This window comes from Bombina bombina, chromosome 7 (genome assembly GCF_027579735.1).
Source record: "Bombina bombina isolate aBomBom1 chromosome 7, aBomBom1.pri, whole genome shotgun sequence".
Taxonomy (NCBI): Eukaryota; Metazoa; Chordata; class Amphibia; order Anura; family Bombinatoridae; genus Bombina; species Bombina bombina.
Genome location: NC_069505.1, coordinates 497,534,572 through 497,554,195, shown reverse-complemented (window position 1 = coordinate 497,554,195; position 19,624 = coordinate 497,534,572). Strand labels below are relative to the sequence as shown.

General features: G+C 40.2%; 1 protein-coding gene across 1 annotated transcript in view; it reads left to right on the top strand.

The window, feature by feature from the left end:
• Window positions 1-19,624, top strand: part of LOC128666860 (cytochrome P450 2A4) — an 87,372-nt gene that overhangs the window by 41,105 nt on the left and 26,643 nt on the right. Inside the window, exon 3 of the mRNA XM_053721661.1 lies at window positions 12,218-12,380. Coding sequence (XP_053577636.1) covers window positions 12,218-12,380 — 163 coding nt within the window. The remainder of the gene's footprint in view (window positions 1-12,217; window positions 12,381-19,624) is intronic.

The following is a 19,624-nucleotide window of genomic DNA, read 5'->3' as shown; positions in this document are numbered from 1 at the left end:
ACATTTCTGCATGGTTTTAAATATAGAATTTCTACAGCATTGTCAAATAATCATGAATACACTGCTGCTAAAAAAATGTGTTTTTATGGACCCCTGGCCCCACCATACAACTACTACCACACTGAAGTTACAATCTTAAATTGCACAAAGAAATAAAAAACATTTGCTAAGTAATTCCTACCTCCTCTGCAAATGAAAGTGATCAGCCGTCTGACTCAGGCACACACTCTACAAACAAAGTGCCAAGTCTGTCTCACACTGTGCATAGTGGTTTGGTGCACACTCAGAAATCCTCTCAAATGCTAATACTTTACTCCTTGTAATAACATTTCCCATGCTCAATTAGCACTCTGCTGTAGTACCCACTGGTGGCTGCCAAAATGTAAAAAAAAAAAAAAAAAAAAAAAAATTTTTTTTTTTTAACTTCTTGCCTCATGGGGCCCCCCTAGCCCATTGGGCCCCTGACAGGAGTCACCCCTGTCACCCCCTGATGGCGGCCCTGTGCTCTACCAAGGTTATATTCAAATATTCTAAAGAATCCAGAAAATAAATACCAATTCCCATAGAAATAGTAGTACAGTCCCAAGAGGAAATCAGGATAAACATTCTCTAGAATATAATACAAATAGTATATTGAATAGGAAAAAACCTCAAAAGCAAAAAAATCTTAAAATCCAGTCTTGAAAAGGATTAATATCATACGGCCAGATTACGAGTTTTGCGTTATGAGCGGCTCGGTAATAACTTGCAAGTTATTTCCACCGCTCACCTTTAATAGCGCTGCTATTACAGGTTTTCCAAAAACCTGCATTAGCGGGCAAATATGGCAGCGTTGAGCTCCATACCGCACACAAATACCAGCGCTGCTTTGAGCTGGTTTTACGTGCTAGTGCATGATTTCCCCATAGACAATAAAGGAGCGTAAAGCTCCGTAACGTAGCCCCATTGATTCCTATGGTGAAAAAAACCACACTAACATAAACACCCCTAATCTGCTGCCCCTGACATCGCCGACACCTACATTACACTTATTAACCCCTAATCTGCCGTCCCCGACATCGCTGCTACCTACATTACACTTATTAACCTCTAATCTGCCACCCCCAATGTCGTCGCCACCTACATACATTTATTAACTCCTAATCTGCCGCCCCAACGTTGCCACCGCCACTATACTAAAGTTATTAACCCCTAAACCTCTGGCCTCCCACATCACTAACAGTAAATAAATATATTAACCCCTAAACCTAACCCTAACACCCCTAACTTTAATATAATTAAAATAAATCTAAATAAAACTTACTATCATTACCTAAATAATTCCTATTTAAAACTAAATACTTACCTATAAAATAAACCCTAAGCTAGCTACAATATAACTAACTAGTACTAAAGCCCGTGTACACGGGCCATTTTTTGCAGTACAGCGGTCCCACCCCTTGCTCTCTCCCCCCTCTTTTGCTCTCTCTTCCCCCCTTTCTTTTGCTTTCTCTCCCCCCTCTCTTTTGCTTTCTCTCCCCCCTCTCCTTTGCTCTCTCTCTCCCCTCTCCTTTGCTTTCTCTCCCCCCTCTCCTTTGCTCTCTCTCTCCCCTCTTTTGCTCTCTCTCTCCCCTCTTTTGCTCCCCTCCCCCCCCTCTTTGGCTCTCTCCCCTCTTTTGCTCTCTCTCCTCTTTGGCTCTCTCTCTCTTCCTCTTTGGCTCCCCCTCCCTTTGGCTCTCTCCCCCCCCCCCTTTGGCTCTCCCCCCCCCCTTTGGCTCTCTCTCCCCCCTCTTTGGCTCTCTCCCCTCTTTTGCTCTCTCTCCTCTTTGGCTCTCTTTCCTCTTTGGTTCTCTCTCCCCCCTCTTTGGCTCTCCCCTCCCCTTCGGCTCCCCCCCCCTCTTTGGCTCTCCCCCCCTCTTTTGCTCTCTCTCTCCCCTCTTTGGCTCTCTCCCCCCTCTTTTGTTCTCTCCCCCCTCTTTTGTTCTCTCCCCCCTCTTTGGCTTCCCCCCCCCCTCTTTGGCTCTCCCCCCCCCCCCCTCTTTGGCTCTGCCCCCCCCCTCTTTGTCTCTCTCCCCTCTTTTGCTCTCCTCTTTGGCTCTCTTTCCTCTTTGGCTCTCTCTCTCCCCCCTCTTTGGCTCTCCCCCCCTTTAGCTCTCTCCCCCCCCCCTTTGGCTCTCTCCCCCCCCCTCTTTGGCTCTCTCCCCCCCTCTTTGGCTCTCCCCCCCCCCTCTTTGGCTCTCTCTCCTTTTTGGCTCTTTTTCCTCTTTGGCTCTCTCCCCCCCTCTTTGGCTCCCCCCCTTTGTCTCTCTCCCCCCCCCCTTTGTCTCTCTCCCCCCCCCCTTTGTCTCTCTCCACCCCTTTGTCTCTCTCCCCCCCCTTTGTCTCTCTCTCCCCCCCTTTGTCTCTCTCTCTCCACCCCCCTTTGTCTCTCTCTCTCCCCCCCCCTTTGTCTCTCTCTCCCCCCCCTTTGTCTCTCTCTCTCCCCCCCTTTGTCTCTCTCTCTCCCCCCCTTTGTCTCTCTCTCTCTCCCCCCCCCTTTGTCTCTCTCTCTCCCCCCCCTTTGTCTCTCCCCCCCCTTTGTCTCTCCCCCCCCCCTTTGTCTCTCTCCCCCCCCTTTGTCTCTCTCTCCCCCCTCCCTTTGTCTCTCTCCCCCCCCCTTTGTCTCTCTCCCCCCCTCTCCTGCTCCCTTTCTGGCTCTGTGTTCACATTGCAGGACCCCGCCCGGCCACGCCCATCACAGCGACACCCGCCCGGCCACGCCCCTCACAACGCCACGCCCCATCGCAACGCTCCCGTCGGCCACAAACAGCTGTGACGTCTGGGGAGCGCGTGGTCGCTTCTCACGCAGCAGACCTCACAGCTGTTTGTGTACCTTGCGCTCCCTATCTCACAGCTGCTTGTATGCTGTGTACCTCGCTCTCCCTATCTCAAGGCCAAGTGTTTGTCTCTACTGCGCATGATGGCTTCAGACAAACACTTGGCCTTTTATAATATAGGATAGTTACATTGTAGGTAGCTTAGGTTTTATTTTTATTTCACAGCTAAGTTTGTATTTATTTTAACTAGGTAGACTAGTTAGTAAATAGTTATTAACTATTTACTAACTATCTAGTTAAAATAAATACAAATTTACCTGTAAAACAAAACCTAACCTACCTTTTACTAACACCTAACATTACACTAAAATTAACTAAATTACAAAAAAATAAACACTAAATTACACAAAATAAAAAAGAAATGATCAAATATTTAAACTAATTACACCTAATCTAATAGCCCTATCAAAATAAAAAAGCCCACCCAAAATAAAAAACCCTAGCCTACACTAAACTGCCAATGGCCCATAAAAGGGCATTTTGCGGGGCATTGCCCCAAAGAAATCAGATCTAGACTTGTGCAGCTTCGAAAAATTCGGTTCGGATCGATTCAGACCGATTCGAATTTCGGTTCGAATCGATTCGAATTCGGAAGAAATCGAATGAATACGTTTCGGATTCATTCGGATTCTTTCGGATTTGTGGACAATTCGGTTCGATTTGGTTCTATTCGGTTCAAATCGATTCGGAATTTCGGTCAGTGTTAAGTGGGATGTGCTGTGTATTACACTAGTATACTGTACAATACTAGTGTAATACACATCCATCCGAATCTACCAAATAAATTCGAATAGATTCGGATTTATTCGGTAGATTCGGCACTACAGCAATTCGGAAATTCAAATCGATCCGAATCTCCGAATTCGACAAATTCGTCCGAATTTCGATTCGGACCGAATCGAATCGCACATGTCTAATCAGATCTTTTACCTGTAAAAAAAAAATACAATCAACCGCCAACAGTAAAACCCACCACTCACACAACCAACCCCCCCAAAAAAACTACCTAAAAAACCTAAGCTCCCCATTGCCCTGAAAAGGGCATTTGGATGGGCATTGCCCTTAAAAGGGTATTTAGCTCTTTTTCTGTGCCCAAAACCCTAATCTAAAAATAAAACCCACCCAATAAAGATCCACTTACAGTTTTCGAAGACCAGACAGCAATCCTCATCCAGCCGGGAGAAGTCTTCATCTAACCTGGCAGAGGTCCTCAGCGAAGCCGGGAGAAGTCTTCATCCAAGCGGCAAGAAGTCATCCTTAAGGCGGGCAGAAGTCTTCATCCAGATGGCATCTTCTATCTTCATCCTTCTGACGTGGAGTGGCTCCATCTTCAAGACATCCGGCGTGGAGCATCCTCTTCTTTCGCTGGCTATTCAAGAATGAAGTTTCCTTTGAATGACGTCCTCCAAGAGCTTATTTCTTTGGGGCAATGCCCTTTTAAGGGCCATTGGCAGTATAGTGTAGGCTAGGGTTTTTTTTTATTTTGGGTGGGCTTTTTTATTTTGATAGGGCTATTAGATTAGGTGTAATTAGTTTAAATATTTGATAATTTCTTTTTTATTTTGTGAAATTTAGTGTTCATTTTTTTTGTAATGTAGTTAATTTTATTTAATTAATGTAATTTATTTATTTTAGTGTAATATTAGGTGTTAGTGTTACTTAGGTTAGGTTTTATTTTACAGGTAAGTATTTAGTTTTAAGTAGGAATTATTTAGGTAATGATAGTAAGTTTTATTTTGATTTATTTTAATTATATTAAAGTTAGGGGTGTTAGGGTTAGGGCTAGACTTAGGGTTAGGGGTTAATATATTTATTTAGTGTTAGTGATGTGTGAGGCCAGGGGTTTAGGGGTTAATAACTTTAGTATAGTGGCAACAGCAACGTTGGGGGCGGCAGATTAGGGGTTAATAAATTTATGTAGGTGACGCCGACATTGGGGGCAGCAGATTAGGGGTTAATAATTTTATTTTAGTGTTTGCAATGCGGGAGGGCCTTGGTTTAGGGGTTAATAGGTGGTTTATGGGTGTTAGAGTACTTTGTAACACTTTAGTTATGAGTTTTATGCTACAGCTTTGTAACATAGAACCCATAACTACTGACTTTAGATGGCGGTACGAATCTTGGCGGTATAGGCTGTACCGCTCACTTTTTGGCCTCCCAGGCAAAACTCGTAATACCTGCGCTATGGAAGTCCCATTGAAAAAGAACTTTTTGAAAGGTGCGGCAGTTACGTTGTGTTACGGCCAAAAAGGTGTGCGGTACAGCTGTACCTACAAAACTCGTAATAGCAGCGGTAGTGAAAAAGCAGCGTTATGAGCCATAACGCAAAACTCGTAATCTAGCTGAATGTTAATAGGAGGACTCCTAAAAGCTATAAATAATAAATGCTTCCTTAATAAAGAAAATAAAAAAAATGTTCAAATGAAAAATAAGGAGAATTTATAACAAACTGTCTGATACAGGATCTTTAAGACAAAGAAACCTTCATCAGTATAAAAAACTTAAGTATGCTGTCGGTCAGAACAAAATTAATTAAATTTTAACAATTTTAAAAAGACCTTGTAAATTTATTTAAAGGCATAATTGCAGTCATAACCTTATGATATAAGCAACAACATGTAATGTTTGCAAATTAAATCAAGTACAAGAACTGAATATGTATAAAACAGTAAATGTCATTATACATGTAGAAAATAGCTTTTCATAAAACATAAAAAACACATGCCACATAATTGAACTGAAGAAATAACAACAGTTTAAAAATAAAAAGAACACACTTAGCTTTGTAGAATTGTGTTCCAGGGCATCATAGTTTCTACAGTAATATCAGAGTCAGGATCAGAATGAGACATCTCGCAAAATTTTACAGAAAAAGAAAAATAACATTAGGGAAATTATTTAATTTTCACAATGTAACAGTTTCAGTAAAGAAAAGCAAAAGCAGGCATAATAGCTTTCAAAAAATTATCGCCTAGATTACGAGTCTTGCGTTAGCCTTAAAAAGCAGCGTTAAGAGGTCCCAACGCTGCTTTTTTTCCTAACGCTGGTATTATGAGTCTTGCAGGTACAGGTGTACCGCTCACTTTTTTTCCGCGACTCGAGCATACCGCAAATCCATTTACGTAAATTGCGTATCCTATCTTTTCAATGGGATTTTCCTAATGCCGGTATTACGAGTCTTGGAAAAAGTGAGCGGTACAGCCTCTCCTGTCAAGAATCCTTCCACATTTAAAAGTCAGTAGTTAAGAGTTTTATGGGCTAATGCCGTAACATAAAACTCTTAACTAAAGTGCTAAAAAGTACACCCATAAACTACCTAGTAACCCCTAAACCGAGCCCCCCCCACATTGCAAACACTTAAATAAAATTTTTAACCCCTAATCTGCCGCCCCCGACATCGCCACCACTTTTAACCCCTAATCTGCCGCCCCCGACATCGCCACCACTTTAATAAATATATTAACCCCTATACTGCCACACTCCCGCCTCGCAAACACTAGTTACGTTTTATTAACCCCTAATCTGCCGTCCCTAACATCGCCAACACCTAACTACAATTATTAACCCCTAATATGCCGCCCCCAATGTCGCTGCCACTATATTAAAGTTATTAACCCCTAAATCTAAGTCTAACCCTAACCCTAACACCCCCTAACTTAAATATAATTTAAATACATCTAAATAAATATTCCTATCATTAAATAAATTATTCCTTTTTTAAACTAAATACTTACCTATAAAATAAACCCTAAGCTAGCTACAATATAACTAATAGTTACACTGTAGATAGCTTAGGGTTTATTTTTATTTTACAGGCAAGTTTGTATTTATTTTAACTAGGTACAATAGCTATTAAATAGTTATTAACTATTTAATAACTTCCTAGTTAAAATAAATACAAATTTACTTGTAAAATAAAACCTAACCTAAGCTACAATTACACCTAACACTACACTATAATTACATTACCTAAATTAACTACAATTAATTACAATTAAATAAAATAAACTAAATTACTAAAAAAAAAAAACACTAAATTACCCAGAATAATTTATTTAAAGATAGGAATATTTATTTAGATGTATTTAAATTATATTTAAGTTAGGGGGTGTTAGGGTTAGACTTAGATTTATGGGTTAATAACTTTATTATAGTGGCGGCGACGTTGGGGGCGGCAGATTAGGGGTTAACAATTGTAGGTAGGTGTCGGCAACATTGGGGGCGGCAGATTAGGGGTTAATAAATATAATGTAGGGTTCGGCGATGTTGGGGGCTGTAGATTAGGGGTTCATAAGTGTAATATTAGGGGTGTTTAGACTCGGGGTTCATGTTAGGGTGTTAGGTGTAGACATAAATGTGTTTCCCCATAGGAATCAATGGGGCTGCTTTTTTGCAGGTGTTAGGTTTTTTTTCAGCCGGCTCTGCCCCATTGATTCCTATGGGGAAATCATGCACAAGCACGTTTTGCCAGCTTACTGATACCGTAAGCAGCGCTGGTTTTTCCGCGACTCGAGCATACCGCAAATACACTTACGTAAATTGCGTATCCTATCTTTTCAATGGGATTTTCCTAACGCCGGTATTACGAGTCTTGGAAAAAGTGAGCGGTATAGCCTCTCCTGTCAAGACTCCTACCGCATTTAAAAGTCAGTAGTTAAGAGATTTATGGGCTAACGCCGTAACATAAAACTCTTAACTAAAGTGCTAAAAAGTACACTAACACCCATAAACTACCAATTAACCCCTAAACCGAGCCCCCCCCACATCGCAAACACTTAAATAAAAATTTTAACCCCTAATCTGCCGACCAGACATCGCCACCACTTTAATAAATATATTAACCCCTATAACGCCGCACTCCCGCCTCGCAAACACTAGTTACATTTTATTAAACCCTAATCTGCCTTCCCTAACATCGCCGACACCTACCTACAATTTCACTGGCTATTATTCACAGCCAAAGAAAAGATTACATCTTCATAATGTCTCCAAATATTTTTTGCCCGTGATGCACTGAAAAGCAAAACCAAGTTCACTTAGTTGCAGAATATATAACGCTGAACCAGGACAGCAATTCCAACAATCCAAAATGCACTTTATAACAATGTTATAACTTTATAACAATGTTAATCGGCGGGGGAACAGCTGATCCCCGCCGCTGCTGGAATCCCCTTGTTGCAACAAGCCTTACGGGTATACCCAAACTCCGTGACACACTGAGAAGGTAGGCGTGGTAAATACCACTAAGTGCCTTTACTCTCTGCAAGCAATACCGATGGATTGACAAGGTAATATAAGGAACTTTTTTACTAATACACTGGGAAATGCTGATTGAGGAAAGCACTAGGTATTCAAATACAGCGTGCATAAGAAAGTTGTTTACGCTGCTTTGAGCTAAATCAGTGCTTAGAAAATCACTGCAATCAAGCTTATACAATTGCCTTATCCTTGTTATTCACTCCTAAGTCGATCTTAGGTGACACGCTATAAAGTGCATTTTGGATTGTTGGAATTGCTGTCCTGGTTCAGCGTTATATATTCTGCAACTAAGTGAACTTGGTTTTGCTTTTCAGTGCATCACGGGCAAAATTATTTGGAGACCTTATGAAGATGTAATCTTTTCTTTGGCTCTGAATAATAGCCAGTGAACTTATATGTTTACACCCTATAATAGAGGCCTCTTATAAGGGTTAATACCATTTGACTTTTATATTCACAGGGGAATATCTGGTTTGAATTAATTGTTGCCATACAATACATGTATATATCTTTATGCTTTGATTTATGATAAACTTATATCTAAATTGCTTTTTCTATGTGTCTGTTTTTATATACTTGGGGGTCAGATCTATAAATCTTTTAAGTTTAATTTTGTGAGATTCCATAGTGCTGGACTAAGAGTTACTCTTTTTTCTTTAATAGTGATAATTAATTCATTAACTCTCTTTGCACAAGTGGGAGGTAATCTATTGGGGGTTTTTAACCCCACATCCCTTCCACTTTTATGGGTCACATAACTAAGGAGTGTAGTGCTGATACATTATTTCAACAATCTACACTATAATTACATTACCTAAATTAACTACAATTAATTACAATTAAATAAAATAAACTAAATTACTAAAAAAAAAAACACTAAATTACAGAAAATAATAAAATAATTACAATTTGTTTAAACTAATTACACCTAATCTAATCCCCCTAATAAAATAAAAAGCCCCCCAAAATAAAAAAAATCCCTACCCTACACTAAATTACAAATAGCTCTTAAAAGGTCTTTTTGCGGGGCATTGCCCCAAAGTAATCAGCTCTTTTACCTGTAAAAAAAAAATACAATACCCACAAACATTACAACCCACCACCCACACACCCAACCCTACTCTAAAACCCACCCGATCCCCCCTTAATAAAACCTAACACTACCCCCTTGAAGATTACCCTACCTTGAGACGTCTTCACCCAACAGGCAGAAGTGGTCCTCCAGACGGTTCGAAGTCTTCATCCTATCCGGGCAGAAGAGGTCCTCCAGATGGGCAGAAGTCTTCCTCCAGGCGGCATCTTCTATCTTCATCCATCCGGAGCGGGTCCATCTTCAAGACATCCGACGCGGAGCATCCTCTTCATTCGACGGCGACTGGAACAATGACGGGTCCTTTAAATGACGTCATCCAAGATGGCGTCCCTTCAATTCTGATTGGCTGATAGAATTCTAGCAGCCAATTGGAATTAAGGTGGAAAAAAATCATATTGGCTGATCCAATCAGCCAATAGGATTGAGCTTGCATTCTATTGGATCAGCCAATAGGATTTTTTCTACCTCAATTCCAATTGGCTGATAGAATCCTATCAGCCAATCGGAATTGAAGGGATGCCATCTTGGATGACATCATTTTAAGGACCCGTCATTGTTACGTCGCCGTCGAACGAAGAGGATGCTCCGCGTCGGATGTCTTGAAGATGGACCCGCTCCGCTCCGGAAGGATGAAGATAGAAGATGCCGCCTGGAGGAAGACTTCTGCCCGTCTGGAGGACCTCTTCTGCTCGGATAGGATGAAGACTTCGGACCGTCTGGTGGACCACTTCTGCCCGGTTGGGTGAAGACGTCTCAAAGTAGGGTGATCTTCAAGGGGTTAGTGTTAGGTTTTATTAAGGGGGGATTGGGTGGGTTTTAGAGTAGGGTTGGGTGTGTGGGTGGTCGGTTTTAATGTTGGGGGGTATTGTACTTTTTTTTACAAGTAAAAGAGCTGATTACTTTGGGGCAATGCCCCGCAAAAAGCTCTTTTAAGGGCTATTTGTAATTTAGTATAGGGTAGGGATTTTTTTTATTTTGGGGGGCTTTTTATTTTATTAGGGGGATTAGATTAGGTGTAATTAGTTTTAAAAAAATTGTAATTATTTTATTATTTTCTGTAATTTAGTGGGGTTTTTTTCGTACTTTAGTTTATTTAATTTAATTGTAATTAATTGTAGTTAATTTAGGTAATTTAATTATAGTGTAGTGTTAGGTTTAATTGTAGATTAGGTTAGGTTTTATTTTACAGGTATATTTGTATTTATTTTAACTAGGAAGTTATTAAATCGTTAATAACTATTTAATAACTATTGTACCTAGTTAAAATAAATACAAAGTTGCCTGTAAAATAAAAATAAATCCTAAACTAGCTACAATGTAACTATTAGTTATATTGTAGCTAGCTTAGGGTTTATTTTATAGGTAAGTATTTAGTTTAAAAAAGGAATAATTAATTTAAAGATAGGAATATTTATTTAGATGTATTTAAATTATATTTAAGTCAGGGGGTGTTAGGGTTAGACTTAGATTTATGGGTTAATAACTTTATTAAAGTGGCGGCAACGTTGGGGGCGGCAGATTAGGGGTTAATAATTGTATGTAGGTGTCGGCAACATTGGGGGTGGCAGATTAGGGGTTAATAAATATAATGTAGGGTTCAGCGATGTTGGGGGCTGCAGATTAGGGGTTCATAAGTATAATGTAGGTGGCGGCGGTGTCCGGAGCGGCAGATTAGGGGTTAATAATATAAAGCAGGTGTCGGCTATGTCGGGGGCGGCGGATTAGGGGTTAATAAGTGTAATATTAGGGGTGTTTAGGCTCGGGGTTCATGTTAGGGTGTTGCCAGCTTACCGATACCGTAACCGTAAGCAGCGCTGTTATTGAGGTGAGATGTGGCGCTAAATTCTGCTCTACACTCACTTTTTTCTACAGTCCCGCTATACCAGCGTTACTGTAGGTGAGCGGTAAGAAAAAACTTTGCGTTAGCACCGCACACCATTACCGACAAAAACTCGTAATCTAGCCGTATGAGAACAGCTAGCAATAGAGGGAGAGGGGCAAAAATGACAAAAATTTTGCGCCAAGAATGACGCAATAAAAAACAGCATTTTGTGCCCTCGCAATCCTAGATTTGCCCGCAAAAAATGGAAGTCAAATTGAAAAAAACTGAACCCCAGGTAAGAAAAAAGTATAAATACATTTCCCAAACATGGTTCCTATACTGAAACTGTTTAGACTGCAAAAGGGAAATATACATAGACCTGACTCATGGCAAATATAAGTAAATACATATATTTAAAACTTTATATTAATACATAAAGCACCAAACCATATCCGAGAGTGTCTTAAATAACGATATGTACTTACCGAAAGACACCCATCCACATATAGCAGATAGCCAAACCTGTACTGAAAATGTATCAGCAGAGGTAATGGTATATAGGAGTATATCGTCAATCTGAAAAGGGAGGTAGGAGATTAATCTCTACGACCGATAACAGAGAACCCTTGAAAAGATTTCCCGGGAGGAAAACCATAAAATCAATAATAATTCTCCCTTCACATCCTTCTGACAAACACTGTACTCTGAGAGGAACTGGGCTTCAATATGCTGAGAAGCGCTTATCATAGAAGAAAAATCAAGCACAAACTTACTTCACCACCTCCATAGGGAGGCAAAGTTTGTAAAACTGAATTGTGGGTGTGGTGAGGGGTGTATTTATAGGCTTTTGGGATTTGGGAAACTTTGCCCCTCCTGGTAGGAATATATATCCCATATGTCACTAGCTCATGGACTCTTGCCAATTACATGAAAGAAATCAAGTTTATGACAGTAGTTTGTTTTTGTTTATCATGTTTTTGCTTAAGTGAACATTTTATTAAGTTCCAAAAACAAGAAAGGAAGAGGGGGTGTAATAAAGAAATTTAGTGAAGATAAAATATAGAAATATCAGTATTTAGACAGTAGAATAATTAGTTTAACCTGACTTATTTTTTTGTATTTTTAATCAATAAATAATTTTTCCAAATCAGTGTTTCATATAGTCTTCTTTTATGTATCACTCCCTAGATGAGCAAGACCTATGGATCCGTTTATACCATCTATCTGTTTAATATACGTGCAGTGATACTGATCGGTTATGAAGCCGTTAAGGAGGCTTTGATTGACAACAGTGATTCATTTAGTGATAGAGGAGAGATGGGAATGGGAGAACTATTCTTTCAAGGTTATGGTAAGAGAATCAAACATGTCGGAATGTTCTGCTTTATCTTGTTGTATGTGCAGGATATCAATAACAGTCCAAATATTCAAATATCTACCAGCAACATGTTTTTGTAGGGTGAAATATCTTGATAGAGTTCTTTGTGTCTTTTTCCCATCACATTTTGTGTCCTTTATCTTTAATAAGAATTAAATGGATACTAAATCCACATTTTTTTTCTTTCATGATTCAGATAGAGCAAGTCATTTTAAGCAACTTTCGGCTAGATTACGAGTTTTTGTCAGTAAGGCTTGCGGGGCTAACGAGCCTTTTTTTCCCACCACTCCCTTAAGACAACGCTGGTATTACAGGTATTTTTAAACCGGGCGTTAGACGCAAAAAGGTGAGTGTAGAGCAGAATTTAGCTCCACATCTCACCTCAATACCAGCGTTGCTTAAGTCAGCGGTGAGCTGGCTAAACGTGCTTGTGCACGATTTCCCCATAGGAAACAATGGAGCTGAGCTGGCTGAAAAAAAACCTAACACCTGCAAAAAAGCAGTGTCCAGCTCCTAACGCAGCCCCATTGTTTCCTATGCGGAAATTAATTTTATGTCTACACCTAACACCCTAACATGAACCCCGAGTGTAAACACCCCTAATCTTACACTTATTAACCCCTAATCTGCCGCCCCCGACATCGTCGCCACCTGCATTATATTATTAACCCCTAATCTGCCGCTCCGGACACCGCCGCCACCTACAAGAACCCTTAATCTACTGCCCCCAACATCGCAGACACCTACATTATATATATATATTTTTTTTATTAAATTTTTTTATTGAGGAAGAAGATGAGAGCACTACAATGTTGCTGCATAAACAGCCATTATAAAACAAATAGTAAAAACATAAATGGTCATTAAAGTTACAGCAGTGTAGGTTGTTCAAATCAGCGCAGTGCACATATAACAAGATATTGCAATAGCAGCCTCAATTTTTCTTAACTTTAACAAATAAATTTAACCATCCATAAAGCTAAAGAATAGAATACAAGATATAATATGCGGTGTAGGATGTGATGAATTCCGTATAATATAGTAGGATAAGGTATAACCTCCCTTAGTAATATATGTGATCCATAGGATAGCCTTCAATCTAGCAAGTGGAGGCACTGGCAGGCTGTACTCTACTCTCTATGGTCTTAAAGGAGGCCTCTGAAAAATGACTTGGGAGCTTAGATGGTAGGTACTGATGATCAGACCTGCTGATCCGAGTAGTAAGGATGGATCCCAGGCTGTGGCATTGTACAAAAGAGAGTGGGTACTAAGGGAGTAGTGCAAGTTGCGGTATGGGCAAGAGAAACCGCGTATTTAGTTCCCCTATTGCTAGGGGGCACATTACATGGGGGGGGAGGTAGGGCATAAGGTAATCGTGGTAATTTGTAGGGATAGGAAAAAGCATAGACTAATTTTGCAACTAGGGTAAAGTAAAACTTACTTAAAGTTGAACTTATCAGTGTGACATACACTTGAAAGGTACTGTTGGATTTGTTGTGCTATATCTGTGTACAGATTAATAAGATCATAATACGACCAGACTCGAGAGGTAATAATATAGGGCTAGAGTTTCCTTAATACAGGGTAGTGTTGCTTCAGTTATGAAAAAACTTTGGTATTTAACCCCACTACAGCCAATTTTTATTTTCTATTTTAGAACCAGAGATACTGGTGGAGTAGTTATGCCATATCTGCGTGCGGGTTTATAGAATCAAAATGTGTGTGGTTTCGGGGTACAATATAGGGCTAAAGCTCCCTCAAAACAGGATAGTATAGTCTCAATGTGAATTTATTGGACCTGCTGTCAGGGTATGGGCCCTATACCCCACAACAGGAGCCGGTTCTGACCAATAACAGAGTGGTATTTCGAGGGGTAGCACTCAAAACACTTAGCCATAACTCCTATAGTTGTGTTTATAGCGGTAGGTTAATAATTAAAAGTCTGAAGTATACGTATATAACATAAATAACTAAAGTATAGGAGAATGTAATATAGATCTGTACGCTCTGTGAGATAGCTAACTTAATGACCAAGGCTGGAAATTCTGCATGGGATTAATACTCAAAAGCCCCTACATTAAACCTTAATAATGTGGTAGACTAAGGGTAGCATTAATATAGTAAAGCTGTTGATAGAATGGATTAACTAGAACTAGGCGGTATAAACATATGTTCAGCGAACGTTCAGTAGTGAGAGCTTACATAGGTATAATATAGCTGTAACCTAGTTCAATAACAGATAAGACAATGAAATATTCATAGCAACAGAAAAATCTTGTACTAGCAATGCATGAGTAAACATACTTTCCCTTCCACACAGAAAGAAAAAAAAAGAGAAAAACACAGCAAAAACAATTCAAGCAAATGGTAACCAAGGGGCTCAATAAACACTAAAACTAGGGTGAATGGCTTATATGAAACTGCAGCCGTATTGTCAAGTTCATGTGCTTATCCAATTCCGGATCTGTAGGGCTCAACGGATGAATAGTAACGGGTTAGCCAAAAGCCCTGAGCAAAGCATAAGGGCTCTCCACAATTCTCCCCATCACAGTAAGGTACACACAGGAACAAGTAGGCCTTCGACATATGCCACAATTTTGTTGCTCCCCTATTGATGTAACCTTGTCCTCCAACATGCAGTTGCAGGGGAATCTTTTCCAAAATTCTTATCCCTTCTACATCATGCTGCCGCCCAGGGTCAAGAAGCCTCTTCGCTCGAGGGCTCACATCGGCGCTATGAAAGGCAGTAGGTTCAAGCGCAGTGACACCCTCTCTCAATAGAGTGGTAGTAGTCGGACAGCCGGGTTCCATCAAAGAGGGACTGGTAGTTAAAAGTTCCGGTAAGAGGAAAGATGGCGGCCGCTGGGGTCTCAAAACACCGATCTCTAGAGTATCAACAACATCACCACCTCCGGCGGTCTTAGGTGCGAGGGTAGGGACAGGCAGACAATCCATCGCAGCAGATGATAGGGCGAAGGTCTCCCGGTATTGCTTCAACAGGAGGCCTATATCCCTTAGTAGCGCGGCAGGTTCCATGGTAGTTAATAGCCACCGGATCTTACTCGTGGTGTCAGAAAGGCACAAAAATAGTTGCTATGAACTTAGTTGGAGTTTAAGGACTCGTCAAAGTATACTGTAAGCCTATGGCTCCTCATAAAGTAGGCATAATCTGAGGGCAATATACTTTTTGTATATGAAAAGTCTTAAAATTATAAAACAAATGCAGGAGCTCTCCTTCCATGCGTCCTATCCCTTCGGTGTTCAGCTCCGCCCCCCCTACATTATATTTTTTAACCCCTAATTTGCCCCCCCCAACATCGCCAACACCTACATTATATTTATTAACCCCTAATCTGCCCACCCAATGTTGCCGCAACTATATTAAATTTATTAACCCCTAATCTGCCGCCGTCAACGTCGCCGCCACTATTATAAATTTATTAACCCCTAAACCTAAGTCTAACCCTAACCCTAACACCCCCTAACTTAAATATAATTTAAATTAAACAAAATAAATTTAATATAATTAAATAATTAATACCGATAAAATAAACCCTAACGGCTAGATTTGGAGTTTGGCGGTAAAAGGGCTGTTAACGCTCCGCGGGTTTTTTTCTGGCCGCACCATAAATTTAACTCTGGTATCGAGAGTTCAAACAAATGCTGCGTTAGGCTCCAAAAAAGGAGCGTAGAGCATTTTTACCGCAAATACAACTCTCGATACCAGAGTTGCTTACGGACGCGGCCGGCCTCAAAAACGTGCTCGTGCACGATTCTCCCATAGGAAACAATGGGGCTGTTTGAGCTGAAAAAAAACCTAACACCTGCAAAAAAGCAGCGTTCAGCTCCTAACGCAGCCCCATTGTTTCCTATGGGGAAACACTTCCTACGTCTGCACCTAACACTCTAACATGTACCCCGAGTCTAAACACCCCTAGCCTTACACTTACTAACCCCTAATCTGCCGCTCCCGCTATCGCTGACCCCTGCATTACACTTTTAACCCCTAATCTGCCGCTCCGTAAACCGCCGCCACCTACGTTATCCCTATGTACCCCTAATCTGCTGCCCTAACATCGCCGACCCCTATGTTATATTTATTAACCCCTAATCTGCCCCCCACAACGTCGCCGACACCTACCTACACTTATTAACCCCTAATCTGCCGAGCGGACCTGAGCGCTACTATAATAAAGTTATTAACCCCTAATCCGCCTCACTAACCCTATCATAAATAGTATTAACCCCTAATCTGCCCTCCCTAACATCGCCGACACCTACCTTCAATTATTAACCCCTAATCTGCCGACCGGAGCTCACCGCTATTCTAATAAATGTATTAACCCCTAAAGCTAAGTCTAACCCTAACACTAACACCCCCCTAAGTTAAATATAATTTTTATCTAACGAAATAAATTAACTCTTATTAAATAAATGATTCCTATTTAAAGCTAAATACTTACCTGTAAAATAAACCCTAATATAGCTACAATATAAATTATAATTATATTATAGCTATTTTAGGATTAATATTTATTTTACAGGTAACTTTGTATTTATTTTAACCAGGTACAATAGCTATTAAATAGTTAAGAACTATTTAATAGTTACCTAGTTAAAATAATTACAAATTTACCTGTAAAATAAATCCTAACCTAAGTTATAATTAAACCTAACACTACCCTATCAATAAAATAATTAAATAAACTACCTACAATTACCTACAATTAACCTAACACTACACTATCAATAAATTAATTAAACACAATTGCTACAAATAAATACAATTCAATAAACTATCTAAAGTACAAAAAATAAAAAAGAACTAAGTTACAGAAAATAAAAAAAATATTTACAAACATAAGAAAAATATTACAACAATTTTAAACTAATTACACCTACTCTAAGCCCCCTAATAAAATAACAAAGACCCCCAAAATAAAAAATTCCCTACCCTATTCTAAATTTAAAAAGTTACAAGCTCTTTTACCTTACCAGCCCTGAACAGGGCCCTTTGCGGGGCATGCCCCAAGAATTTCAGCTCTTTTGCCTGTAAAAGAAAACATACAATACCCCCCCCCCAACATTACAACCCACCACCCACATACCCCTAATCTAACCCAAACCCCCCTTAAATAAACCTAACACTAAGCCCCTGATGATCTTCCTACCTTGTCTTCACCATGCCAGGTTCACCGATCCGTCCTGGCTCCAAGATCTTCATCCAACCCAAGCGGGGGCTAGACATCCACTGAAGAAGTCCAGAAGAGGGTCCAAAGTCTTCCTCCTATCCGGCAAGAAGAGGACATCCGGACCGGCAAACATCTTCTCCAAGCGGCATCTTCTATGTTCTTCCATCCGATGACGACCGGCTCCATCTTGAAGACCTCCAGCGCGGATCCATCCTCTTCTTCCGACGACTAGACGACGAATGACGGTTCCTTTAAGGGACGTCATCCAAGATGGCGTCCCTCGAATTCCGATTGGCTGATAGGATTCTATCAGCCAATCGGAATTAAGGTAGGAATTTTCTGATTGGCTGATGGAATCAGCCAATCAGAATCAAGTTCAATCCGATTGGCTGATCCAATCAGCCAATCAGATTGAGCTCGCATTGTATTGGCTGATCGGAACAGCCAATAGAATGCGAGCTCAATCTGATTGGCTGATTGGATCAGCCAATCGGATTGAACTTGATTCTGATTGGCTGATTCCATCAGCCAATCAGAAAATTCCTACCTTAATTCCGATTGGCTGATAGAATCCTATCAGCCAATCGGAATTCGAGGGACGCCATCTTGGATGACGTCCCTTAAAGGAACCGTCATTCGTCGTCTAGTCGTCGGAAGAAGAGGATGGATCCGCGCTGGAGGTCTTCAAGATGGAGCCGGTCGTCATCGGATGGAAGAACATAGAAGATGCCGCTTGGAGAAGATGTTTGCCGGTCCGGATGTCCTCTTCTTGCCGGATAGGAGGAAGACTTTGGACCCTCTTCTGGACTTCTTCAGTGGATGTCTAGCCCCCGCTTGGGTTGGATGAAGATCTTGGAGCCAGGACGGATCGGTGAACCTGGCATGGTGAAGACAAGGTAGGAAGATCATCAGGGGCTTAGTGTTAGGTTTATTTAAGGGGGGTTTGGGTTAGATTAGGGGTATGTGGGTGGTGGGTTGTAATGTTGGGGGGGGGGTATTGTATGTTTTCTTTTACAGGCAAAAGAGCTGAACTTCTTGGGGCATGCCCCGCAAAGGGCCCGGTTCAGGGCTGGTAAGGTAAAAGAGCTTGTAACTTTTTAAATTTAGAATAGGGTAGGGAATTTTTTATTTTGGGGGTCTTTGTTATTTTATTAGGGGGCTTAGAGTAGGTGTAATTAGTTTAAAATTGTTGTAATATTTTTCTTATGTTTGTAAATATTTTTTTATTTTCTGTAACTTAGTTCTTTTTTATTTTTTGTACTTTAGATAGTTTATTTAATTGTATTTATTTGTAGCAATTGTGTTTAATTAATTTATTGATAGTGTAGTGTTAGGTTAATTGTAGGTAATTGTAGGTAGTTTATTTAATTATTTTATTGATAGGGTAGTGTTAGGTTTAATTATAACTTAGGTTAGGATTTATTTTACAGGTAAATTTGTTATTATTTTAACTAGGTAACTATTAAATAGTTCTTAACTATTTAATAGCTATTGTACCTGGTTAAAATAAATACAAAGTTACCTGTAAAATAAATATTAATCCTAAAATAGCTATAATATAAATGTAATTTATATTGTAGCTATATTAGGATTTATTTTACAGGTAAGTATTTAGCTTTAAATAGGAATCATTTATTTAATAAGAGTTAATTTATTTCGTTAGATAAAAATTATATTTAACTTAGGGGGGTGTTAGTGTTAGGGTTAGACTTAGCTTTAGGGGTTAATACATTTATTAGAATAGCGGTGAGCTCCGGTCGGCAGATTAGGGGTTAATAATTGAAGGTAGGTGTCGGCGATGTTAGGGAGGGCAGATTAGGGGTTAATACTATTTATGATAGGGTTAGTGAGGCGGATTAGGGGTTAATAACTTTATTATAGTAGCGCTCAGGTCCGCTCGGCAGATTAGGGGTTAATAAGTGTAGGTAGGTGTCGGCGACGTTGTGGGGGGCAGATTAGGGGTTAATAAATATAACATAGGGGTCGGCGATGTTAGGGGCAGAAGATTAGGGGTACATAGGGATA